Genomic DNA, 27,719 nt, shown 5'->3' with positions numbered 1-27,719 from the left:
ATGTATGCCTGCAGGCCAGAAGAGGGCATCAGATGTCATTACAGATGGTTGTGAGCCACCATGTGGTTGTTGGGATTTGAACTCAGGACCTCTGGAAGAGCAGATGGTACCCTTAACCTCTGAGCCATCTCTCCAGCCCGATCCTTAATCTTATAAAAGTTTAGTTTGTTTGTATTTTAAGGGGCTGGCAAGGTGATTCCATGGTAAGAGGACATGTTGCTTTTCCAGCACCATCATAGCGACTCTCAACCATCCAACTCCAATACCAGGGGATCTAAACCCCTCTTCTGACCTCTGAAGGCACATGGTACACACAAGGTGCATATATATGTATGTATGTATGTATGTATGTATGTATGTATATATATGTATATATGTATGTATATATGTATGTATGTATGTATATGTATGTATGTATGTGTATGTATGTATGTGTATGTATGTATGTGTATGTATGTATGTGTATATATATATATATATATATATATATATACACATATGAGTCCCTTTTCTCTTTGGAAGTCACATGCACAGACACATGTACATACTATAAGCACAAAAAAAGGCAACTGAAAAATGAAATCAAACAGATCTGTCAATAGCTTTTTAAATTTTAAGTATGAATAGTTAATTAAAATTAAAATTGTTTGTTTTGGGATTTTTTTTTTAAGATTTGTTTATGTATATGAGTACATTGCATGTAAGTACATGACTAAAGGTGTGACCAGCTTTTCTGGGTTTTCTATCTCAGGCTCTTTCTTTTCCTTTCTATCTAGTTCAGCTGGCACTGGCTCTCTACCGTTCATTCACGCATGCCCCGAACAGCTTCTTGAGAACATTCATCAGCACGGTTCTCTATAACGTGTTTCCGAGTTTCTATCTCTCCCCTAGTATAAAAGCTCACTGAAGACAGTGTGCCCCTTCCTGGTCCTATTAACGAGTGCATCCCAATACCCAGAATAAAATGTGAGTCCTCTAGGAAAGGCAGGTAGAAGGAAGTCTTCACAGTTCTCAAATGCGGTTCCCCCTCCAACTCTCAAAACCTCAAAGAATAAGAGGGGAAATGGCAATTTATTTCTCCAATCTTCAAGTTAACAAAGTTTAATGGATTAAGCAAATTATTAGAATGCATGGGGTCAAGAATATTTCTACTTACATTAAATCAAGTGACAGAAAGGAAGATGAGACCCCAAAGGAAACGAGACTTTAATACAACCTCCTGTTCTTTGTCTAATGCTGATATAAAGAGATGTCTTTCAAAGCCACAAAAAAAAGTTAGTTGGTTTATGCCTGTCCCTAATGGCACCAGTCCGGCTGAGCAGCAAGAGCAATGATTCAAACAGAGAAGCAGTCTTTGAACCTAGAGCCTTCCTCCAGTTCCTCCGCCTCCCCACGGGTAGGTACTCCCCGTGGCAGGAGCACAGCAGTGCCTGTAGGTCCTGAGATAAGAATGGCCACACGAGACAGCAGAGAAGAGCTTCTGAGGAAGAACAGGGAACACGTGCCTACAAAGGAGCTGAGGCTAGGAAATCTACTTCCTTGAATGTCTCACTTGAAAATATTCTGTGAAGTCACTAAAGAACTTCCGATCTCGTTTGAGTGTGTGATGAGGTTTCTGGCTGTGCATGGATCAGTGAGGCTGGAGCAGCCAGGCCAGCACAAAGTCACAGCCACTCTTCTAATGCTGGGTCCACTTGATGCTCTTGAGGTCAATGCCATCCTGCACCATCTCCCAGAGAGGACTGCCAAAGAGAAGAGGGACTCAGTGAGTGAGGCACTTACTTAGCACTGCCTCTCAGGCCCTGAGCAATCATTTGTCCTTGCTGCTTCTCTGCCTTTTGCCCTGGTGAACTCCAAGATAAGAGACTAAGAAGCCTTTTCTAGTTTCTATAAGTCCTGCTCGGTCCCAGGCTCTTCCTAAGTTCCAAAATCAGGAAAACTATTTTGTTAACCTGAAAGGATATCTTGATCTTAGGTCTGAGCACCTACCTCTCTCATATAAGAAATGCTATTGAGAAGATTTGACCCGACCTACTCTGTGTGTGGTGGCAGTGGTGACTGAGAAGTTCTTTTGAAGATAAGACGCAGAGCCTCGTACACAAGGCAGTGTCTTCTGCTGAGCTGAGCCTGACAGTCAACTACTGAGCTTGGTGCTTCCATGTCCCCAGTTAGTTTTCCTCAATGCTACTGAATCACACCCTTTGTCTTTATTTCTCAGAAAAGGACTCCTGTACAGTCTTCCTACTGCAGCCTGCGGGCCATAATGTCAGGCATGTGCAGTCTCTGGCTTGAGCCTAAGTAGGTATTCTACCACTGATCTTTAACCTCAGACTCCCATTGGTTTTTGCAGGGCTGGGGATCAAAACCAGGGCCTTTACTGCTTTACCATAAGCAACCTCTATGCTATATACACAAACCCAGTTTTTAAAACATACTCTGAACAACAAGTAGCCAAGAAGGTCTACTTCCTTGTCTGTGAAATCTACAATCCCTTTACACTTGGGTTTCTGGCAGTATAATCAGGGTCTAAGAATAAGAAAGGCGTCGGCAGTACAGTGTCTTCCACAGAGTCCGTAAGCAGGTGCACACACCTCATTTCTCGAAGACGTTTCACATGGTGGATGCACTTCTGCACGGTGTAGTCCACCTCCTCCTCTGTAGTGAAGCGGCCGATGCCGAACCTGAGAGAACACAGATCTCTACACCTGGCCATAGGTTTTTGTTTTTTATTTTGACCAATACACACTGAGGACTCACTAAATAAAACGAAAAGGGAGGGCTGAGGATGTAGTTCAGTAGATAGAGTTCCTGCTTAGCATGCATCAAGTCCTGGGTTCAATCCGTGACTGGTTGGTGGTACACCTCCAGCCCTCAGGAGGTAGATGCAGAGTAAGCAAGGTTATTCTCTGGCTACAGAGTCAATTGGAAGATGACTGGGTTGTATGAAAGCTACTGGAGCAAAGAGGAAAATAGGAGATGGTAGACCCACCTCTCTAAGTAAAGGCTTCTGATAACACAGCCTGAGGATCAGAATCCACTGACACGTTTCCTATATCTACTCTAGACCTTGTGGGCAGAGGCTCTGAGTACGGGACTCAGACATCTTCATCTTCACCAAGATTCAAGGGGCAGGGACATAGCTCAGCAGGAAGTGTGCTTGCCTATCATGTACGATTGCCCCAAACTGCATATAACAAAATGGTGAGTATACTCTTTTAATCTCAGCATTCTGGAATGAAGACAGAACAGAGTTCAGGACCAGCCTAAATTTCTGAAAAGACTTTAACAAACCAGAAACATAGCTACAACCCCTCAAATTCACACACCCCCACATACACCCACCCTCACACACAATCACACCCACACACAAATACCCCCAACACTTATACACAAATGCCCACACCCACACACAAATACACATATTCACACACAGAGACATACACAAAAACATTCCCCATACTCACACACTCACAAACACAAACATCTACTCACACATACACAAAAACAAATGCTCATCTCTCTCTCTCTCTCTCTCTCTCTCTCTCTCTCTCTCTCTCTCTCTCACACACACACACACACACACACACATTCATACACACACTCACATATGCATGACACTCCACCCCTCTCTCTGCAGCTGAACTCACTGACCTGATGGAGGAGTGTGCTAAATCCTCGTCCGTACCAATTGCTCTGAGGACATATGAGGGCTCCAATGATGCAGAAGTGCAGGCACTAAGGATGGAGACATGATCCTTTTAGTCCCCAGGACATACCCAGGGTCATTCTTCCCAGGGCCCTGAAATCACACTATAGGGACAGAAGAAACATAGCCTGGAAATGTCTTCAGGCCTGATAATGCCCTGTACATCCTGGGATGTAAGCCCAGCTTCTCTGGTCCTGATATTAGATAACTTCCAGGACTAAGGACACTGCCAACTGGTGAAAGAGCACGAGAGCCCACGGAATGACCCTGACAAAAGTCAGAGAACCTTCTGTAGCCAGGGCAGAAAATACAATATGTGACCCTGGAGGACAGATAAACCTGTGGTGACTTACATCCAACCTGTTAGCTCAACCCTGCAAAAGACATCTTCAGTCAAGCATAGTGGTGAACACCTTTAATCCCAGCACTCAGGAGGATCTCTGTTAGTATGACAACACTCTATATAGAGCATTTCAGGATGTCCACAGGGCTGCATAGAAACATCTAGTTTCAAAGATACATCTTCTAGAATTTACAAGTCACCAGTTTCTCTGTAAATGAGAGCAGCTAGAATGACAACATCAGCCTACGGCCAGCTGCTGGAGTCTCAACGTTGCCAGGAAGCTCAGTGACACACAGGGTACCTGACAGGCAAGCTACCGGGTACTGCCACAGTGCCTTGTCTCCCCCATCCGACTCACCTCCCTGAGGACAAGGCGACATCCTTGAGCGCCATCAGCAGGCTCTCCCCTTCCACGTACGCAAAGGAGAGGTTGATACAGCCTGAAGAAAAGAACACACAATGATGGCGCTCTGGGCCTCAGCATCTGCCAGAATGGAGACTGAAAGCTGGAGACAGAGTCCAGGGGTACAGTGTGCCTACCACGAAGAACACAAGGACAGCCAAACAAACAAGCAAACAAACCAACAAAACTTTTTAAGCTTCAGAAACAAAAACTGAATGGTGGAGTCAGCAGGGGCACCAGGATGGCTCTGCAGGTAAAGCCCTTGCTGCATGAGCCTGGTGACCTGAATTCTATCTCTGAAACCCATGGGAGAGTAGGAGAAAACTGACTCCACAAGTCAATCTTGGAAGGCATCCTGTAGTCCCGTATAACAAAGAAAGTTTACAAAGGAAAACAGAGCTGGGCGTGTGGTGCATGCCTTTAATCCTAGTACTCAGGAGATAGAGGCAGGTAGACCTCTGTGAGTTCAAGGCTGGCCCCGTCTACAGAGTGAGTTCTAGGACAGCCAGGCTACACAGAGAAACCCTGTCCTGAAAAACAAAATCAAGCAAGCAGATGAAGACTGAGAGGGTGAATCCATACCCGGGTAGTGCTGTTTCGGGTCCCCGTTCATCACCACATCCGGAAGGTTCTTCATTATCTTCTGTATCAGTCGCTCTGACAGCTCTGAGATCCGCTTATGGTCATACTAAGGAGCAGGCAGGGGAGAACTAAGTCCAGTGACCACCAATCAGCACAGTATAACGAGCTCTGGATGCCCTGTTGCCTACTTAGGAGAGACCCAGGTCCTTCTGCGTTATGTGTGGGGAGACGAGTCTAACTCCAGCCCTGGGCATAGTGTCTGGTGTATAAAACATGCTCAGGACCTGAACACAGGGTGCCAACAACTTATAGGAAAATGGACTGTAACTATAAGCAGGGCATGTGTGGGTTCTCTTTCAGAACAAGGGGCTGTGGTTCCTTGACAAAACATGCTTTCATTTAATTTTGTGTGTATGCATGTACATATGACATTTACTTCCAAGAGACTGAACCCAAGGTCTTGCACATCCTAGGCAAGGACTCCACTACTGATACGGTTGCAGCCCTTTACTTGTTACTTTGATCCGGAGTCTTGCTATATATCCCAGGATGGCCTTGAACTGAGAATTATTTTCATGCCTTAGCTTTTCAAGCATCTAGAATTACAAGCATAGGATGCCCATTGCTCAAAGGCAGGATTCCCTTAGCCTTCCTCTTCCCTCAGAGATCAGACTCAGCTATGGTGATGTCACTAGACGGGAGATCCTGTCTGAGGGGAGTGCTGGGGGACCTGCTCTCTCCAGTTTTTACCTCCATCTCTTGCTGTGCCAGCTCACACGCAGCTCCCAGGCCCACCACCAAGGGCGTGGGCACAGTCCCAGAGCGCATACCCCGCTCCTGCCCACCTCCACTCTGTAGGGCCTCCACACGCACCCGGGGCCTACGGCGGATATAGATAGCACCAACTCCTTGGGGGGAAAAGTTGTTAGAAAAAAAAAGAGAAACACAGATGATACAAAATATTACTTTCTAAAGAAATTAAAATATTTCAAGTTCTATACTTAAGTTTTTCTAAATTAAAAAAAAAATAAAAGGAGAAATGAAAAAAATGTAATTTGTAGTAAAAGTATTCAGCATAATTATGTTACAGCAGGTATAACGTATTAACAACCAAATGACTTCAAGTAGATCCCTATGCATAATGAAATGACATCATACAAAAGAGGACTATTCTTAAGAGCAAAAGGAACAGAAACCAGCTAGAGATGCCCAGTGGTAATAAGTATATTCTGCTCTTAAAGAGGACCGTGTGTGGTTCCCAGCACCCACATCACAGAACTCACGAATGCCTGGAACCACAGCTCAGGAGACCCAGTGCTCTCGGAGTCTTTGCAGGCACCTGTACTTACTTCCATAAAATGCCACACAATAAAAATAGTTACAAAACTCCCTAATAATACAAAATAAGGCTCAAAAAGAGGATGAAAGAAGAAAAGAATGGAGAAGGGGAAGAGGAAGAGGAGAAAAAAACCTCACTAGGGGCTATAGAGAAGGCTCAGTGGTTTGCTGATATTGCAGAGGCCCCAGGTTCAGTTCCCAGAACCCATATGGAGCTCAAGCAGGTATAACTCCAGTTCCAGGGATTCCATGCCATCTGCTGGTCTTCATGGACATTACACTCAAACAGTACACTTAGATGCATGCAGCCAAAACACTCAATCACCTAAAATAAATAAATCTTTAAAAAATGGAAACAACGTAGGTGGCAGCCATTGGGAGAATGTCAAATACTTTATGGAACGTCCCTACAGTGAAACCCCAAGCAACTCTAGAAGAGACTGATGCTCTTTTATACTGTGATTGTAAAAACTCTAAAATACACTGCTGGGAAACAGTCATGTCAGGTTTGGTGGACCATGTCCACAATACGGCACTGGGGAGAGAAGCAGTCTTGGGTAAAGTACAAAATCCTAAAGGAAAAGAAAGGGAAGGAAGGAGGGCCTCACCAACTCTGTACTGTACTTTTTCCATTGCTTCCTCTTTCCTTTTAGAGTCTCCTGTATTCTAAGGAAAACTAGAACTCAGTATGTAATCAAGAGTAATTTATTTCCTTCCTTTCTTCCTTTCTTTTTCTTTTAAAGAGAGGGTCTAACTGTGTAGACATAGAACTCACCACGGAGACCAGATTGGCCTTAAATTCACAGACATCTGCTTGTCTACAGGGCATCGGAATATACTACAATGCCTGACATTGAATTTTATTTATTTTTTTAAAGGTTTATTTATTTTTTGTATATGTAAGTACACTGTAGCAGTCTTCAGACACACCAGAGGAGGGCATCAGATCCCATTACAGATGGCTGTGACCCACCATGTGGTTGCTGGGAATTGAACTCAGGACCTCTGGAAGAACAGTCAGAGTTCTTAATCACTGAGCCACCTCTCCAGCCCCCTATTTTATTTTTTTTAAACAGAGGAAGCATTTTAATAAAAACAAATTTCCAGCTACAAATTGAGTGTACTCAGCCACAGGTTTAAAAGCTGCGTTTTCGAGGCCCTGGTTGCTACTCAACTGCTCTTACTGCTCTTCCTCACTGACTGGCTGCCCCAGGCTGTTTGCACTGGATTTTATTTTTAAAATGCAGGGTTAGATGTAAAAGCAAGATCAGAACATACAGTCTGGGTAAAAAGGAGTGGAGGGCAAGTATAGATGAACAGTCAACTGTCAAAAGCCACCCGGGCATGGCACAGAAGACATGTCTACAGCCCCACCACTCGTGGCCGAGGAAGGAAGAGTGCAAACTCAAAGCGGGTGGGAGCATAGCTCAAGACCCTCAGGAGAAGTGAATAGGGAAAGAAGACAGTGTGACTACAGTCAAGTCACATTGCAGAGTACAAGTTCAGAGCACAGGAACAAGACTCAGTCATAGCCTGCGAATGCCCTTGGCCGCCAGCATGGAGGGGTAGATAGAGATAAGAGTCTAGCTGATGAAATCTGTTTGTTCTTTGTTTTTACTTATGTCATGGCTAGTGAACCCTGAATTAGCAGAACCCTGTTTCCTTTACCACATCCATACCTATGTTCCATTTAACAACACTGTGAAGAGATCAGTTATGTGCACAGCAACTAGTTGGATCTACAAAGAGGCGAGAGTTTTTGGCTATTGCTGAATACTTCCATAGTCCAGGCCACTCTGAATGTACAACCTTCTCAGAGAGCAGTCACAGTCCCGAGTGACTGTGCTGAGCTCATGTCAAAGGATTTGCTGAGAATCTGAATGGACAGACAGGGACTGGTACCTTTAGGGCCATAGATTTTGTGACTGCTGATGCTCATGAGATCAATTTTCATGTCATTGACATCAAGTGGGATTTTCCCAACAGCTTGGGCTGCATCAGTATGGAAGTATACCTTTCTGGAGCTGCAAATGTGCCCTGAGGAATGACAGAGAGAAAGACCGATAGCACAGTTCATGCAATCTGACAGCAATCTTGCTAGGCACTATGAATAATTTAAGTGCTTGGTAACATACACACATATACATTCATATACGTACATAAATACATACATACACACATGCATATATATATAAACACATGTTTCTATATATACATATATTTATATACATATACATAGATGTATGTGTATATGCGTGTGTGTGTGTGTGTGTGTGTGTGTGTCCTCTACTACTCCCTGCCTTTCTTTCCACTTTCCCCTCCCCCTCCTTCTCCAACTCTCTCCCAACTCCCAGCCTCTTTGCTATTACTCTAAAGGTCAAGGGAAAAACACCAAACCACAAACACACATGACATTTTGATGCCCAAGATTCTTCATACCACCTCATTAGTCCTGGATGCTGAGAGTGTAATATCCCCTTTTAAATATTGTTTTATTTAAAAGAAGAAAAGAATAATAGGTAGTTTTGCTAATTTGCAGAGGGATTATGAGGCTAACTCTAAATAAGGAAAAAGAACATCCAAAAGAGAAAAAGGATATATGGCTTTTTCTTATTGTTTTGTTGTCATTTTGGGCAAAAACAAAGAAATAAAACATAACAACAGCAGCAGCAGCACTAATAAAAGGCATGCAACCCTGAATCCTAAAAACTCACATCCTAGTCAGCTAGAATGTGGGTCATCAGGGCACACAGCCCTTCCCATTGGTCCACCTGGCTTTTGTGTCAGAACTCTGTGTCCCTGTTCCTTCCAAGGACCCTGGGGTGGTAAGGATCAGGTTAACCTACTTACCTATTTCTGCAATCGGTTGCTTTACTCCAATCTCATTGTTCACCGTCATAACGGAAACCAGGCTGGTATCTGGCTGGATGGCATCCTCTAGTTCCTAAGAAGGTAGGAGTAAGGAGTCTATATGGTGCCACCAGAGCCATACAAATAAGAATGAAGACAGCCTTTAATCTAGAAAAGGGCCTTTCACTATAACCCTATCTGAATATTAGTAATAGGGGTGTGGAGTGTAACTCAGTGCTTGCCTGGCATATGTGAGGCACTGAGCTCAATCCCTAGTACTGCTGGTTAAAAACAAACAATCACAACACACAAATGACAACACAAGAGGCTGTAGGCATGGCTTAGCGGCTGTGAGTACCACCTGCTCATCCCAAGGACCCATGTTTAATTTCTAACACAACATGGAAGATCACAGCAGTCTACAACACTAGGTCCAGGAAACTGGACATGTTTTTTTCTGGTTTCAACAGACACCAGACACAGACATGCATGCAGGAAAAATACCCAAACACAAAAAATAAAAGTTATAAAAAAGGTCAGGCATGGTAGCACATGTGGATAATCCCAGATCTTAGGAGGCAGGGACAGGAAGAACATGAATTCAATACCATGAGACTCTAGCTCATAAAAGTAAAAAATACAGGGACTGAAGAAATGTCTCAGAGGTTAAAAGCACTGACTGCTCAGCCAGAGGTCCTGAGTTCAATTCCCAGCAACCACATGGTGGCTCACAAGCATCTGTGATGAGATCTGATGCCCTCTTCTGGCCTGCAGGTGTACACATAGAGTACTCAGATACATAAATAAGTAAACTTTAAATGGAAATATGGGCTGAAGAGATGTGGTTAACAGCAATTGCTGCTGTTGTAGAAGCCCAACACCCATACTCATAACTACCTATAATACTGAGGCACACATAAAACAAATTTTAAAAGAGAAACAAAATCTCTTTGGGTAGGTATTGCAGACCATGAGTAAGGAGGATCAGGAGTTCAAGGTCATTCAAGCCTATATAGCCACTTCAGGCCAGCCTGAAATTCCTGAAACACTGATTCAAAATATAAACCAAAAAGTAAAACAGAAACCCTAAAAATTTACATGAGACCCTAACTAGACCAAATAAAAGCAGCCTGATTTCAAACTGCTATGAAGCCACAGGAGTATGGGCAGTGTGATCACCTGAGGGCACACATGGACGAGGGCAGAAACTGATACTCAAGCCTTTTCTCTTACACAGGCTCTCATTCTGGAGGCCACGCTATCCCCAAACTCTGGTGATCCTCTTCTTTGAGGCTCCAGAGTACTGAGTGAATGCCCCAGGCTGGAGAGATGGCTCAGTGGTTAGAGCACTGACTGCTCTTCCAGAGGTCCTGAGTTCAATTCCCAGCAACCACACGGTGGCTCACAACCATCTGTAATAGGATCTGATGTCCTCTTCTGGTGTGTCTAAAGACAGATACAGTGTACTCACATACATAAAGTAAATAATTCTTAAAAATAGAGTGAATGCCCATATACTAACATGTTGACTTTCGCAGTTCTGGGGATCAAGTCTTGTGCATAATGTTCAAGAATCCTCCCCCTGAGCTATACCTCCAGTCAGCCTGCTTCCTTTATAGGGTGATAAGAAACACCAACAGAAGGAAGCAAGAGGCCAGAGCTCTCCTGTAATGGAAGTCCCTCACAGCCTACACTCATGTCCAGTAGTTCTCATACAAAACAGGATCATCAAAACCACTGAGAAGCAAGTTTTCCATGGAGAAGAACAGTGCACACATAAAGAACATCGTCTCTGCCAGGCCTGATTCATGCTCCACTCTCGCCAGTGATCAACCTTTAGGCTCCACCCAAAGCTGGAGAGACAGACCTACAGGATGGAGCAAGGCTCCTCACGTTCTGTCCCTCGGGGCGAGGGGCACTCCTACCTTTAAGTCCACGATCCCACTCTTCTGTACTGGGAGGTAAGTCACCCGGAAGCCCTCAGCCTCCAGGGAGCGGCAGGAATCCAGCACACACTTGTGCTCTGTCTGGGTGGTGACCAAGTGTTTTTTCCTTGACCTGTAGAACCTGGCCACTCCCTAAGAATTGGTGATAATGTAATGAAAAAAGGTTAACATACTTGGAGGCAGCAATAACATGGACCCCAAATATGTGAGTGTATGCTCAGGATTGAACCCAGAGCCTCGAGAATGCTAAAGACATTTTAAGTCACAGACCAAGGCTCCACTCATGTACGGGTACTTTTAACATCAGAAGAAATTATAAAGGCAGGCTAAGAAAAACTTAAATACCCAGAATTTCAAATGAACATTACGTGATTAAAAGGACAAACAAACAAAATATAGCCAAGTATAGCCCACATACCTATGGTCTCAGCATTAAGGGGCATTTGCAAGAGGACACCTCACACTGGGACCATCTTGGTTTATACAGTCAGTTCCAGGTTTCTCAGGGCTACTTAGTAAGACCTTGTCTCCAAACAGTCAAAGAAACAAAAGGGACGGAGGGGAAGGTAAGAAAGGAAATCAACACAGCTGAGTGTGATAGTCTGTAGTCCTTGCAACACTGGGGACTGAGGACAGAGGAACATTTGAACTCTAACAGTGAGACATTGTCTCTCAAAGAAAGAAAAGATAAAATGAGGCTGAGGGTCCAACTGGGAAAGTGCCTGCTGCGCACGCATGAGGACCCCTTGGAGCTGTGAGGATGGCTCCTCAGGACTCCTCAGTTCAGAGGACTTGCTGCGCTTACAAAGACTGGACTCGGTACTTAGCATCCACTGGTAATCACAACTGCCCTTGACAGGGGATCTGACACATATGTGGCACACACACATACATATAAAATAAAAATAAATAATTTTTTAAAGTGTAAATAAATAGGCCTAAGGACTGAGCTCTACCCAGAATCCAGTGCTCCTGCACCCTAGTCCTGCAACCCGGGGATTCCAGGCAGGCAGGGCGCCCAGTGAGGGAGCCCCAGTGCCTTCAGGTAAGCATGATGCCTGAGCCTCTCCTGTCATCTCCCTATGGACGTGACCATCAGTAAATTTTTTTAAAAAATGTTCACATCTGGCATTGAAACTGTTTGGTGTCATGGATTCCGCTGTTAATGAGGCACACTGCCTTGCTTTCTCATGCTGCTTTTGTGTCTGATGAGTTTGGATGTCTCTTCTGTTTTTATGAGAGATGTTCTTATTTATTAGCATATGTTTCAGGGTTCAGTCCCTATTCCCATTCACAGATTTATTTTCGTGAGATAGAGTCACTATGTAGCCATGGAAGTCACAGAGATCCACCTGCCTCTGTGACCTAGTGCTGACAATAAAGCTATGCACCATCACACCCAGCTTTGCTTAACTATTTAACTAAGAAATGGAATCAGCCTAAATGTTCATTAACAGATGAATGGATAAAGAAAATGTGTTATAGATACAATACCATTTAATTCAGACATAAAGAAAAATGAAATACAAATAAAAGTTTGGAAAAGAAAGAAAAATGAAATAATCACATTTGTGGAAAAATAAACAGAATCAGAAATCACTATGTTAAGTAAAGTAAGTCAGATACAGGAACAAATACTGGGCTGGAATGCTGGCTCAGCACCCGAGGGTACTTGCCACAGACTGACAACCTGAGTTCAATCTTGGGAGCCCACGATGGGACCAACTCCCACCAGTTATTGTTGACCCCAACATGTGTGCTATGGCACATGCATGAATACATACAGACTGATTAGTTTAAAAAGATAAATGCTATTTACGTGTGTGTGTGAATATAGGATATATGTGTGTGTTTATGAGTCATAAAGGTAGAAAGGAGATGATGAGAGAGGAGAAAGATCTTTGTATATATGTGTCTGTATGTTTGTAGTAAGTAGTCTTGTGTCTGTCTTCAGCTTCTACCATATGTAGAGCAGGTCTCTCTGTTGTTTGCTGTTAGGCTGCACCCACCAGGCTAGGCAGACTTCTGGGGAGTCTCCTGTCTCTGCCCCAGTGGGACTGCAGACATACAAACACACTCTACTGGGCCTGGCTTTACCTGTGCTCTGAGGATTTGAACTCAGGTCCTCACACTTGCACAGCAAGTGTACTCTCACTGAGCCACCTCCCTGGCTGGAAAGATAATCTTAATGAAGAGTGGAAGAAGAGAGAGCTATCTGGGGATGAGCATAGGAGGAGCAGCTGAGGAATGGCAGTGTGGGAGGCGAGTGGGCACCAAGTAGAGCAGAATACAGGTACAAAAACCTATAATAAAACCCAATGCTTTGTATGCTGATTTTTTAACACTTTGCTGATCTTGCAAAGGACCCTTGCTCAGTTCCCAATACCTTCATGGCAGTTCACAACCATCTGCAACTCCCGTTCCAGAAGCTCTGACATTTTCCTTTGGACAAGTAGCAGGCACACATGGAGTGCATATTCATGCATGCAGACAAATACTGATATACACAGAAAAATAAAAATAGGGTCTGGAAGACAGGGGGGTGGCACATACTTTTATCCCAGCACTTAGGAGGCAGAGGCAAATGGATCTCTGAGTTCAAGGCCACCCTGGTCTACAGAGTTAGTTCCAGGACAGCCAGGGCTACATAGAGACACACTATCTGAAAAAAAGAAACAAACAAACAAACAAAAAAAAAAAGGTGGTGTGGTGGGGTTTACAGGAGAGCTACTCAACAGCTAAGAGAACTGGCTGCTCTTCCAGAGAACCTAGGTTCAGTTCCAAATACCCACATGGTCACACACATCCATTTCTAACTCCTGTGCCAAGGGATCCAACACCCTCTTCTGACCTCCAAAGACACCGCACACTTTTGGTACATAGACATACATAAAGGCAAAAACACTGATACACATAAAATAATAATACCTTAAAAAGATAAATAAGAGAGCTACAAAGTTAGCTTCAAAGCTAAAAGCACTTTTTGCTCTTGAAGAGAAGCCTGATTCAATTCCCAGAATTCACATGGCAGCTCACAACTGTCTTTAAGTCTAATCTCAGGGGATCCAACACACTGCTGGCCAGCATTAGACAAGAAGTATGCATGTGGGACACAGACAAACATGCAAGAAAAATGACAATACACAGAAAATAGCAATAAAAATTAAATTACACATCCTTAAAAAGAGAAAAATTAATCTCATCACATATGCATAAATTATTTTGCAAAAGCTAAAAAGTTTTAAATGAGAAGCTGGGAACTGGAGAGATGGCTCAGTGGTTAAGAGAGTGTGCTGTCCTTGTAGAGGACCCAAGTGTGGTTCAAAGAATATCCTGGGTGACTCACAATTATATGTAACCAGCTCCAGAAGGATGCAAGGCCTCTGGCCTCTGTGGGGATTGCACTTACAGGAACATGCCCCCACACAGATACACACAACATTGAAACAGAACGATTTTTTCATTTCAAAGAAGTCTGGTACAGTATTGAACACCTTTAATCCCATTAATGAGGAGGAAGAGGCAGGCAGATCTCTGAGAGTTCAAGGCCAGCCTGGCCAACTGAGCAAGTTCTAGGTCAGCCGGCCAAAACTACATAGTAAAATCCAGGCTCAGACAGACAGACAGAAAGGGGCAGAACATGAGAATGTTAACTTATCAGTGGCACAGTATGGCTTTAGCAAGCCTGAGGGCCAAGGTTTACACCCAGCCTCAAAACATTAATAAGGAAAAAAAGAGTAAGTTTACAGATCAAAGTTATGACTCAAACATGGTTATATTCTATACATCAACGTGACTATTAAGAGATACTTGCACAAAACATGTGCATGCCCCAAATATAGGATGACCAATACCAGCCCGAATGACCAAAGGCCAACAGAGGGCATGACAGCAACAATTGCCTCAAAAATCAGAGGAACTTTGTAAACAGATCTCATCAGAAGGGAAAAGTGGACAGGAAAGTGGCCTTGACCAAGTGCGAGTAAACTGATCTGAATTTCACTGTGTTGGCTTTTGGTCAATGTGAAACAAGCTAAAGTCATCTTAGAAGTGGGACACAACAAACTGTGTTCCCTGAGGCTGCTGTAGACAAATGCAATAGGCATTCACTTGACTAATGACTGGTGGGGAGTTGGCGCTGTGGTGCTGGGGATGGTGCTACCCCTGGGCAGGTGCTTCTGGGTGCTAAGGAACTCTCCAACACACAACAGCCTCACCCTCCTCTTACCTTAATTGCTATGTTGTTGGATTCAGTAGCTCCGCTAGTGAAAATGATCTCCCGAGGATCAGCTCCAATTAGAGATGCCACTTGCTGCAAGCCAAGAGATAAAGATAACACCACATCAATACCTGGGCAGCGATGGGGCTTCAGAAACAGCCTGGACAGAATTTTGGACCAAAAGAAGATCCATTGCATCCTACCAAATGCCTGCAAAGAAACTCTGTGCCTACCAGGGTAACTTTTCAGTCTGACTAGGGCTAAAAAAGAAATGGGTTGTCACAGCTTAGATATTCTTTCCTTTCTTCATCCTAGGACAGGCTAAGAATGTCAAATGTAAGCTGGGCATGGTGACATACACCTTTAATCCCAGCACTCAGGAGTTTGAGGCCAGCCTGGTCTATAAAATGAGTTCTAAGACAGCCAGGGCTACAAAGAGAAATGTCTCAAAAAACAAAGCAAAACAAAAAGAATGTCAATGTAGCTCAGTTGGCAGTGCTTACATAATATTTATGAAGCCCTGGGTTTGATTTCCAGCTCTGCGCAAACCAGGTATGGTGGTGTACATCTGAAACCAGTGTGCTCGGAAGGCTAGGGTAAAACAGCTGCCATGAGTGTGTGACCAGTCTGGGATACACAACAAGTTCCAAGACATCTTAGATGAAAGCATAAAGCTGGTCTCAAACAACGAGCATGGGGTCCAGTGAGATGGATCAGGGGCATTCATTCCCCGAGACCTACACAACACAGTGGAAGGAGACTGCTCTAAAGTATCCTGTGATGTCCTCACTGAAGACTTAGGTACATGCCTGTACATGTACATGAACGCACGCACACACGCACGCACACTTGTAAGTTTTAAAAATTATTTCTGCTGGGTGTAGTGGTAGACATCATTAATCCCATCACTTGAGAGGCAGAAGCAGGTCTATCTCTGTGAATCCGGGACAGCCTGGTCTACAAGGCAAGCTCCAGGAGAGCCAGAGCTACAAAAAGAAACACTGTCTCAAAAAAACAAATAGGCAAGTAAGAAACTAGAAAGATGGCTCATAAGAGCAATTGCTGCTCTTGCAGAGGACCCAGTTTCAGTTCCTAGCACCCATATGGTACTCACAACCATTGTAAACTTTTAGTTCCAAGGGATCACAGCCTCTTCTGGCCTCTGCAAGCTCTAGAAATGTATGTGGTGCCTCTGTGTGTGTCTGCACACACAAACACACACACATATACATACACATGTAAACACAAACAGGCAACACATACATATTTATAAAATAATTATTTTTTAATGACAAGCTTTGTTTTTAAATAATTTTCTTTGTACTTATTTATTTTGGGGTGAAGGACATTCAGGCCACAGAATGGGGATGTAGAAGGTAGTTTTGATGCTTTGATTTAATTGGGAATCTGTGTTTACTGACGATGAAGGGTTTGCCCCTAACTGGTTTTTGATCTATCGATAAAGTTGTCAGTAGCCAATGGCTGAGCACAGGGCAGGACACTGAGAGTTGTCGGGAGAGAGGAAGGAACACAGTAGCACAGCAGTGAAGGACATAAAGCCAACCTATGGGTAAGTAGCCTCTGGCCACTTCCCTGACTGGGCCAGGGTAGCAGGGGAAGATTTAGGAGTGCCCAGTCACTGAGTTAGCCAAAGAATTTAAAGAATAACTAGTGTGTGCTTGCACGTGTGTGTGTGTGTGTGTGTGTGTGTGTGTGTGTGTGTGTGTGTGTGAGAGAGAGTGAGAGAGAGAGAGATTTCTTTTTTTTAGATTAATTTTATTTCTATGAGTACACTGTAGCTCTTTTCACATACACCAGAAGAAGACACCAGATCCCATTACAGATGGCCGTGAGCCATCATGTGGTTGCTGGGAATTGAACTCAGAACTTCTGGAAGAGCCGTCAGTGTTCTTAACCACTGAGTCATCTCTCCAGCCTGTGTGTTTTCTATTCTGGGATGTAAAATACAAGCTTTTGGGTAGGTAAATGCATGTATCCAGCCAAGAATAAAAAGTGGTATAGATAAAACTACACATAACATGTGGATTTTAGGGATCAAACTCAAGCCGTTATGTTAAGGTACCCATGGAGGCATCCCATTGACAAAGAAATGCATTTTTTAAAATGTACTTATCGAACTCTTACTGCTGATGTTTTGAATTATGTACAAGTGTTATTTAACCTGTACCAGCACTGTCTCATTTAATTTATTCAATAATCTTATACATCATGAACTATTTCACTTGCCACTTGGTAGATGAGGAGTTTGAAACTTAGAGAAATGAGAGGATTTATCAGAGGTACTTTACCTAGGGAATATGGGCACTAATTAAACACCTATAGTCAAACTCCAGACCTACTCTCTGAGTCTCTTCTAGAAAAACAGCTATTTCTATCTCCAAGAAAGAAATGCCTCCCACAGATCACTGAATGAACTTCTCAGAGTCCTTTGTGCTAACCTGGCGAGCACGTTCCATGGCTGCCTCGCTCTCCCAGCCATACGCATGAGTCCTAGAATGCGGGTTCCCATAGTAGTTGACAAGGTATGGGAGCATGGCATCCAGCACTCTGGGATCCTGAACATAAGAAAACAGATCAGTGTCTTTGAGCCCAAAGTAAATTCAGAACCTCCTCTGTCCGTCGATAGATACCTGACCACTTTGCTCAGTGTATCCCCAGCCTTTCAGGTGCTCACTGCTTTCTTCCACCGCCTCAAACACTTATCAGATAGCAACTTGAAATAAGCCCACCTCAAAACCACCTCTAATCACATTGTTCCGAAAGTAGTTTATAAGCATTGTCTTTGATTTTTCTATTATTTATATAAATAATATAAATATGATATAAAAGGTTTTATGTAGCTGAATCTGGCTTCAGATTTATAAGCCTGCTAGCTGTTGTGGTACACATTTTAATAGCAGCATTCGGGAGACAGGCAGATCTCAGAGTTGGAGGCCGGGTCTACAGAGGTTGTTTCAGAACAGACAGGGCTATAGGTATTGAGACTGGGTCTCAAAACACCCCCCCCCCCCACTCTGCCCAAAAAGAAACCAACCAAGTAATTCCCCTGCCAGCAAGACTATCTTGTCCTTTTCTTATCTTTTTAAAGACAGTTTGCTACTTTAAGATATCCTCAAACTTACTATTAGTGAAGATGATCTTAAACTTCTGATCCCAATCCTCCTGCCTCCACCTCCCTAATTCTTTAGAGTCCTGTGGGATTAGTTATATAGCACCGTGTCTGGCTTTATGCAATGCTAAGGGATCCAACCAAAGACTTTGTGAATGCTGGGCAAGGGCTCGACTATCTATATTTGCATCTCTCATAGTCCACTCTTCACAGGTGTTTCCATTGCTGCCACAAAATGATTTATAGAGATTTGTGACTTTCCAGTGTGGTAGCATAATCCCAGCACTTGAGAGGAGGTTACAGACAGCTCTAAATTGACATGTGGGTGCTGGGAATTGAACCTGGGTCCTTTGGAAGAAAAGCCAGTGCTCCTAACCACTGAGCCATTTCTTCAGCCCCAGGTTTCTGTTTTTGTAAAACGGGTCTCAGGTTGAAGTGATATAGCTCAGCAGTTAAAAGTCAGTGGCTGTTCTCCAGGAGGACCAGGTTCAATTCCTAACACTCACATGACAGCTCACAAAAGGCTATTTAACTCCAGCTTTTTGCTCTGCCAGGCAACCATTCAAGCAGACACTTCGGCCTATATCAAGTACTGAATTACAGTTCAGTTTTATGTCGCACTAGGGATTGAACTCAAGGCTTCCTACATGCCAGACAAGTTCTCTACCAATTGAGCCACATATTCAGCACCAATAACAATTATTATTGAATGTTTATCAAGTGCAGGACTTGTATGTCTTTCAGCTAATTTTACACATTACCAAATTCACAGTTACTATGTGGTAGTCCTGGTAATGCCACGTTTCAGGGATTTTTTTTTTTAAGACAGGCTTGAGGAAGCTAGAAAGACGGCTTAGCAGTTAAAGACTGTTCTTCCAGAGTTTCTAAGCTCGATTCCCAGCAACCACATGGTGCCTCACAACCATCTGTAATGGAATCCAATCCTTCTTCTGATGTGTCTGAAGACAGCTACAGTGTTCTCACATACATAAAATTTAAAACAAAAGAAAAGCAACGACTTTTGAAACTCCCTATATGGCTCAGGCTGATCTTAGGCTCACTCAAACTCGCCACGCCACAGTGTCCAGCTCCAAGACCTGAGCATTTACTATTAATTATAATGTTTATACTGGAAGGACCTGACAGGTCAGTAGCTAAAAAGCGAACAGCCTTTTCTACTAAACTAACACCTGAGTCTCCTGATTCCTGGCGGCTCCTTTTTCTAGCACATTTAATGGTTCTCAAGTCTACATTTGTCCTTCTGACCTTTCCTTCCTACAAAGAACCTCTGAATCCTTACCAGAGGAGTTGTAGCCTGCACGTCCATATAGAGAGGTCGCAGCACTGCCTCTGCCTCTGAGGGAACAGCCGAATTGGGGGCATGATCTACAACTGACAACAGAGTGCAGTGGCAAAGTGAGAAACCGTGGAAAAGGGTACAAGACAACAAATGGTCAAAGCTTCTTCGAAGTGAATTTAAGGTAGGAAGTGTCAAAGTAAACAAACAACACACATTAAAAGACAGCGAGTTAATTAATAGACACAGGGTTCTCGGAAGGAACGCTGGCAGCAGTAGGGAGCAATGTTCAAACACAGAGTGGGATGAGCTGTAAAAAGCAAAAGCCATTTGGAAGAAAAGTGAAAGAAAGAAAAAAAAAAAAAAAACGCAGCAGGTTCCTTTAAAGGTTCACGGCTGGAGGAGGCTCGACTAGCATCTATTAGACTTGGGCCAGGAAAGATCTGAAGGATGAGTCTCCGGCTCAAGGGACGTGCGGGGCAGGATGTAAGGGCCATCCTGAAAAACTATGAGACCAGGAGACGGGAAGGTTTGGGCGATGGAACAGGGTGGGGTAGGCTTCGCAACAATGCAATGCTTAGTAGCACCGACCCAATGGGTTCACTCCTCCAGAAAAGGTGGGAGCAAAAAAATAAAAGAGAACGTACCGCGCAGGCGCAGTCCCCGGGTGGGCACTGAGGACCTTCGCAGGGCCTCAGAGGTAGCCGCCAACGACGCCCGCCTCCAAGCGGCTCGCAGCAGCATGTTCCAAGCAACAGAGCACTCCATCCCCGGCGCTTGCAAGTCCTCAGCCCATGCTCCCGGAAGTAACTAGGCCGCGCTCCGGAAGCGATCCCGCGGGCCGCGAGCGCCCTCCGCCCAGCTTTCGGTGTGAGACGTCGAGCTGAGCGACCGCGGCAGAGAACGAGGTGAGGTGGGGCCTTACGGTGCCCTCCGTCGCGCGTGCGGGGTCCTCTATCGCGAGGAGGGTGGTGGAGGCGTGCTGCGGGCTGGCTTCTGTCCTGGGTCCTATGGAACCCTGCTGTGCGCCCCTGGCCGGCGCCGCCACTGGCGGCCAGGCCCTCACTGTCCCACCCTCTCACCCCAGATGCCGGTGGCCGTGGGTCCCTACGGGCAGTCCCAGCCCAGCTGCTTCGATCGTGTGAAGATGGGCTTTGTCATGGGTTGCGCCGTGGGTATGGCGGCCGGGGCGCTGTTTGGCACCTTCTCCTGTCTCAGGTGAGCCGCGCGGACGAACTTCCTGGCTTCTCCAGAGCACACTTAGAAGTGGTGGAAAACACAGTACTTAGGTCTGAGCTCTAAAGTCAAAATGGCTTTCTGACTCCTTTAGTGTTCAGGGTAATTCAGCAACTTAGAGGCTAAGTTTACTGAACGGTAGTGGAGGACTGTACACCTACCTCGGCTTTTTTAAGAGTCTTATCATACAAAAGCAGATAACATGTTTTACATGTTATCTGATACATCGAAATTGCTTAGCGTAGGGTTGTTGTTGCATGGCATTTTCACTGCATGTAATGAAGCAAGCTTGATGAAGCGTTTTACTATACTGAGAATTAGGTGTAGTCAAATGTTCTAACTCTGAGATAAACTGAAACTGTTATTCTAAAGGTCATCCATCATCACTAAGTTCTAAGGACGGAGAGGCAGGAGGATCTCCGAGTTCGAGACTAGCCTAGTATAAAAAGGGAGTTCTAAGACAGCCAGGGCTTTTAACAGAAGAAAACAAATTTTAAAATTTAGTTACCGACTTTGTAAATGTAATGCTGTCCATTTTACACTTTATGCAGTTTATAATTTGCAGAACTTGACTTTTAATCTACGTTAAACAAAGAAAACAAACCACTAAGGAATCATTTAGAAATGGCTACTGGATAATGTATTACCATACAGGCAAAAACATAACTGATTTTTCTAAGTATGCATTTCTTCCTTTATTGTTGCAACTGCAAACTAATTAATGCAGTATTCAGCACAGACCCTGGATATTTTCCTTGTCATTGCTGATCCTATGTGGGGAAGAGTAGCATTTTAAGAATGACAAGTGAGATAAAGCTGTTTTCAATAGATTATATAGGGGGTGTTTGTTCAAATCTCTCTTCCTGTTACTTGTATTTCCAAATGGTCCCTTCTTGCTTTCCTCCTCAGGATCGGAATGCGGGGTCGGGAGCTGATGGGCGGCATTGGGAAAACCATGATGCAGAGTGGCGGCACCTTTGGCACTTTCATGGCCATCGGAATGGGCATACGATGCTAATTAGTGCACAGATGTCCTGCTACACCTGAACTTCCCCTTCCATTTCGACCCATGTACAATAAAAAGTTTTTTCCTTCTCGTTATGTCTAATTTTACTCCAAAGACAGTGTTTTCTAGACCTATAGGTTTTGTAGTCCCAGTACCCATTTCAATGGTGACCCAACCTTGTGCAATTCTACCTATGATCAATGCACTCTTCTGTCCTCTGCAGACATATAATACACCTAACTCTATATTCAGATCCCTCATACATGGAAGCATACAACGCACTTATATCTCTACCCAGGCTTCTTAACATTTTATCCAAGCACTGTGAAGATGGAAACGTTAGAAATGCTCAAGAAGTCTTGATTCAGCAAACCAATTACAAAAAATAACTAGTTCCTTTATTCGTAAAAACAGATTTGTCTGTTTACAGAACCTTGTATGTCATTAGATGATCTAGTTCAGAAATACACCAGCCTCAACAACGAACATTTAAAATATGTAGATTGCTAACAAAATTCTTACAGGATACTCCGTGATAGCCAAGCAATCCAAGCCGATATCCCTTGGCTAGTTCTTACTCAATTATGACTTGTTCAGAATGTTATTACTCAATAATTGACGATTGAAAATGCTTTTCTGACCATGTTATCCAAAAAACAAGGTTTTTCTTCATGACAAAATGTGTTGATTGGCAAACTATAAGCACCCAATTAAGGCATATTTATTTCCTGACACTTGACTCAACATATCTGCTATGGAACGTTAAATAGTCCATTAGAATACAGTGTCCATCAGTTGGGAAAAAAAGGTATGATTGTTCTCAATTTCTACCATCTATTGTTTCTCAACCACCCCTAATCACACTTCCAGAGGACCTCTTCAAGCACCAAGTGTTTATGTAGTAGACACATGTAGAGGATTTTTGATAACGGAGCTCAGAGTTTGAGAACATTCTGGTCTAAGATTTTTAGAACAGTCAAGACACATTGACCAGTGTCAAAAGAAAGGGGTAAGTGAAGACTGTTCCAGCATTTGAAGGAATGGAGTAACTGAGAGCCATGGACTAGTTTGGGTGCTATTTTCTGCCGATAGGTTTGGTAGGACATAGGAAAATGGAAGTTCTCAGGAGACAGTGTGGGAAATGTGTCAACAGCACTTAGAAAAAGTTGTAACTCAACCTTTCCTAATTAGTAAAATATTTCTTCCTTGCAAGAACTACTGTGCTAAACACTATGATAAACATGTAGAGGAGAATGAGGGCATTTTCAAGGGGCAACTTGCTTTTCTTCAATGGAGAGAATATACCTGATAGTGGTGGCATACAACACTGAATGTGACTTAGGACTCAGACCATATTCTCTATAATTAAGAATGAAGCATTATTCTAGGCATGGCACCCGTACTGACCCTTTCCAGCAGCCAAGAGGCTTTATAAGTCTTCAGTCTTTGGTATATTTGGCCTATATAATGCTGAGACACTAACTTGAAAACAAAAACAGAACAAGACAGGTATCATGATAAGCTATGCTTAAGTTTGTAACATGGAATCATTTGAAAAACAAACATTTTCTTGTGGCCTTTTTCAGAGAATTTTATTTGAGTGGTTCTTACAAAGATTGTTGCAATATGAAAGTTCATTTGTTTGATAGAAATATCAAGCTGTCTTGTCAAACACACTGAAGTAACCCAAAAATATATTTCAGAGCTCACAGAGCTTAAAAAGAGCAAAGATTATATGCAACCAGACAAAACCTATTTCTGCATTTCCTATCTCTTGCCCAAGACTGCTTTACTCAATCTGTTACATCAACCACCTTGAGGAAATGCAGGGATCATTTTGTTTGGAATCTCAATACACACTAAAACACATAGTATTTACAAAGAAACTTTTACAGATACATTAATTGAAAATTTTACCCATCAAGAAATATTTTGAAATCCCCTTCTTGCCAAATGATCAAGGTCAAACGCTGAGAAGCCATTTAGCTGGTTAAACTTTGCACAAGTGTATTGTGGAAACCGTTGCTGAACCATGAGCCAAATACATGAATGTGAAATGTAACTGCTGTGTAAAAAGTTAGGTTTCTGAAACATTAAAACATTACCTGTCTGCCTTTATACAGAAAGCACATTTGTTCCCCTAGAGCTATTCTATAGATCCTTAATGTAATTTTCTACATGGACATTTAAAACAGCAGAACAAGAGAACAGCTTTGCATAAAGTAGGATTTGCTAGTTAGGGAGAATGAGCACACGGCATTCCTGTTAACATTTTTATTTTTGAAGGTAACAGGAGTTGTATACAAATGACAGTAGACCCTTGCCTCTTTATTTTTATCTAAATAAAAGATAACTCAAGATGAATTTTCAAGAGAAAAAAAAAAAGCTATATACATAAGGGACTGTATATTCCTTCATCGTCTACTTGGAACCAGTAGTTGTGTAGCTGTCATAGAATCAGGAAAGAGGTTGTGGTAAGTTGGAAGAGGTACATATGCTGCTGTTATCATTTTCCCTGTTGAGAAAAAGAAAAAAGGTGGGTAAGCCTTTGTTACTCAGTCATAATCACTTGGTGTTTCAACGTAAGAGTCTTCATAGCAGTTACTCACCAGCAAACCACCTGCCATGCAATGCATTGACAGCAGCAATAGCCGCAGCAATAGATGGGCATTTCACATACACATTGCCCTAAAAATACCAAAAAAGAAAAAAAAGAATCATTGAACATATACACTTAAAAGTATATCCAAGATACATATGAAAATATAGTCGTTTATAGTTTATTTATACTAACAGCTTATGGTAAATACTATGGATGTTTTCGAAAAACTAGTATTTTCTTCTCATTGATCTTTTTTCCCTATGCCTCCCTCTGATTTCTATGTATAAACAGTAAAGAAGGTATAAAGAGTAAAAAAAGAGGCCCAGGGTACATTATACGAATTTGCTGATCAGTTAATACTACTCTCATCAAATTTTCATTATTTTGAAATTGCCTGTGTTTTGGAGCGTGTATCTAGCTAGCACATAGAAGTTCCTTTCAGGGAATAACCAGTAAGCAAGCATAGTGGTAAAGGCCTATAATAAATCCCAGAACATGGCAAGGTGAGTCAGAAAAACTAACAGAATAAAAAGGCTAAACAAATCAATAAATGCATTAAAGAAAAAAAGAAAGACTAGTGTAGTGACTCATGCACAGCACAAGGGAAGCACACATGAAGGTCCATCTCTGAGTTTGAGGCTAGCTTGGTCTACAGATTTCCAGGAAAGGACTAGGACTACACAAAGAAACCGTGCCTCAAAAAAAAAAAAAAAAAAAAAAAAAATCCATTAAAAAGCAAAAGAAAAGGACGCCTAAGGGAAAACAGTGACCATCAGATGCCCTAAATGTATAAGAAAAAGACTGAGGATAGTATGTACTTCAATTCCAGCAACTTGTGAAAGCACAAGCAGGCCTTGTATTCATTACACAAATAAACCCTGTTTTGAAAAACAAAAATCAAAGTACCTGAGCTGAATTTTTGTCAACATAAATATGAATGACTCCTCCGTGTTTATTACATTCTTCAATGACATCATCTTTTATCTCCGTATCCCATCCAACTTCTTCTTCTCTATGAAAAAGTAAAAATAATGAAGTTACATTCAAGTAATGCTTAAGAACATTGTGTTTATGAGCAATGTATGTAGACCATCTAACATGGAGTCCATTTAAGCATCCACATGAGCATAAAAGATCCAATTCTAATTTTCAGACTTTGCAGCAAGCACCTTTACACACAGTAAACCATCTAATGTGCCTTCTCCTATGTATAAACTCTCCTTGTAAAACACAGAAATTCAACTGGACTAGCTAACCAATGAGTTTGTTCTAAGTTAGCTTCCTCCATGTATCTGTTTATTTATACCAATGGCCCAAGATGACGTTCATGCAAACATGAGCACTTGACATGCTCACCTATCCAATTAACATTCAAATATGTTCTTTAAGATGTTAACTGTATATAAAAAAGATGTGCAAGAGGCGTCCATTTTTACTGCCAAGTTTACTGTAAACTGTGGAGTTAACTCAGCAGTTAAGAGCAATTGTGTCTCTCCCAGATGAGTTAGGTCTTAGTTAACAACAGAACTATGTAAAACTATAACTATATTCTATAAAAAGACTTCTTTTAGATAGAGGCAAGCATGTGATATACATACATACACATACGTGCAACGGAAAAGTGAAACAAATTAACAAAACAAAAACAAACAGAAAAATAACAACCGAGAAAACAGAAGCCCTGGATGCTATACAACTATAATGACCAGAATTCTATAAAAAGCAACAGGTGAACCCATTTATATTCATTGTGAGGAGACAGAGAGAAGGCCTATTCAATCTGCAGACCATCCAATGTAATAAAAAAAATAAAAACAACACAGTTGGCACATGTGAAAACAAGCAAGAGGGCTGAGCTAGACAGATATTATCTCAATACAACACAAAGAAAAAAAATTGAACAAAAGCAATACACAAAACTGGATGGTGCAAAAAGGAAAACCAAACAATCTTTATAATCCACAAACTTAGGAATCAAAGGCATACATAACATCACACATTAGCAAAAATAAAGAGGCAGGTACACTAAAAGTTGTCAAAAGTATCACAGGTTAAACCTTGCATGGACTACAGTGCTACTAACTGATCACAAGACCAGCATGGACAGCCCTGACAACTGATGAAAAGGACTGGTGATCTTCATCAGTGGCTTAAGTACCTGGCACACAGGGCCCTAGGTTTTAACACTACAACAAAAAAATCCTAATAGTATGTGTTTAGTGGTTAAGAGTAATTTTTACTTGATATTCTTGCAGTGTACTAGCTTCACTTCCCAGTTTGCAAAAACAATCCTGATTCCCACTGTGCCTTCCCTGATCTTACATGACAAGCATAATACACTCACATGCATGCACATACACATAGAGGTAAAAACTCGTATTATTCTAATCAAACAAAAATAGAAACTAAGCAAGTGTAGACAAAAGATTTGTGATAGAAATTTCACAACTACTAAATGTTAAGTCTCAGTGCACCCAAATAAAGTATAAATGGAATTTAAAGAAAAGGCCACACATTTTCAATTGCTGAATATTTTAAATGTCAAACTACCATATTGTACAAATGTACTTACGTTTGAGGATTAAACATGTTAGAAAGTTGGAAACACTGTGTTGCAAGAGGTTGAACAGACGCAGCTGCAGCTAAGGCTGAGGCTAAAAAAAGAATAATAAAAATTAGATTCAGGGAAAATGTGTTAAGTATCCCTGGACAAGCAACTAAAAAAAAAAAAAATCAACTCTATGTATGGATGACTTAATTTATATATCACCTTCATGAATATGAAATAAGACTGTTCATGACTTTACCTAAGATAACAGTTAAGCTAAACATGACTACCTTAAAACATCTTTAGCTTCACTTGTAATAGGCAACACAAAATAAAAATAGTTAAGTATATTATTTAGAAAACGACAAAGGAATGCTCACAGCTTTCATTCAAATGCAAAAATATTTCCCTAAAAATTTTAGGGGATGGTTTTGGAACTTAGCTGCCAATAATTTTTAGCAGGCATGAAGCTCTGGGTTTGATCCCAATCACAGCAGAACTAGGTGTATTTCT

General features: G+C 42.4%; 3 protein-coding genes across 6 annotated transcripts in view; 1 reads left to right on the top strand and 2 right to left on the bottom strand.

The window, feature by feature from the left end:
* Window positions 1-1,052: 1,052 nt before the first annotated feature.
* Window positions 1,053-20,644, bottom strand: NFS1 (NFS1 cysteine desulfurase). The gene is made up of 13 exons (XM_080925736.1): window positions 20,462-20,644; window positions 19,818-19,909; window positions 17,847-17,963; window positions 15,397-15,480; window positions 11,148-11,300; window positions 9,223-9,316; window positions 8,275-8,409; window positions 5,785-5,942; window positions 5,035-5,140; window positions 4,408-4,489; window positions 3,652-3,735; window positions 2,592-2,681; window positions 1,053-1,742 (listed from the first exon to the last, which is right to left on the bottom strand). Exons 1-13 carry the CDS (start codon window positions 20,580-20,582, stop codon window positions 1,679-1,681), a joined length of 1,380 nt encoding a protein of 459 aa, XP_080781862.1. The 5' UTR covers window positions 20,583-20,644; the 3' UTR covers window positions 1,053-1,678.
* ROMO1 (reactive oxygen species modulator 1) lies at window positions 20,628-22,147 on the top strand. Its single transcript, XM_080925737.1, has 3 exons — window positions 20,628-20,722; window positions 20,902-21,032; window positions 21,960-22,147. The coding sequence occupies exons 2-3, from the start codon at window positions 20,902-20,904 to the stop codon at window positions 22,066-22,068; spliced, it is 240 nt and encodes a 79-aa protein (XP_080781863.1). The 5' UTR covers window positions 20,628-20,722; the 3' UTR covers window positions 22,069-22,147.
* A 2,168-nt stretch (window positions 22,148-24,315) lies between these two features.
* The window catches only part of RBM39 (RNA binding motif protein 39), a 28,245-nt gene continuing 24,841 nt past the window's right edge, over window positions 24,316-27,719 (bottom strand). For all 4 annotated transcript variants that reach the window (XM_080925228.1, XM_080925230.1, XM_080925229.1 and 1 more), the window contains exons 14-17: window positions 27,231-27,312; window positions 25,565-25,670; window positions 24,666-24,744; window positions 24,316-24,571 (exon numbers count right to left, since the gene is read on the bottom strand). In XM_080925228.1, coding sequence (XP_080781354.1) covers window positions 24,471-24,571; window positions 24,666-24,744; window positions 25,565-25,670; window positions 27,231-27,312 — 368 coding nt within the window. In that variant the 3' untranslated portion in view covers window positions 24,316-24,470. The remainder of the gene's footprint in view (window positions 24,572-24,665; window positions 24,745-25,564; window positions 25,671-27,230; window positions 27,313-27,719) is intronic.

The sequence above is a fragment of the Micromys minutus genome (genome assembly GCF_963924665.1).
Source record: "Micromys minutus genome assembly, chromosome: 11".
NCBI lineage: Eukaryota > Metazoa > Chordata > Mammalia > Rodentia > Muridae > Micromys > Micromys minutus.
The sequence above is the reverse complement of the archived record's forward strand: the minus strand, read 5'-3'. Positions and strand labels throughout refer to the sequence as shown.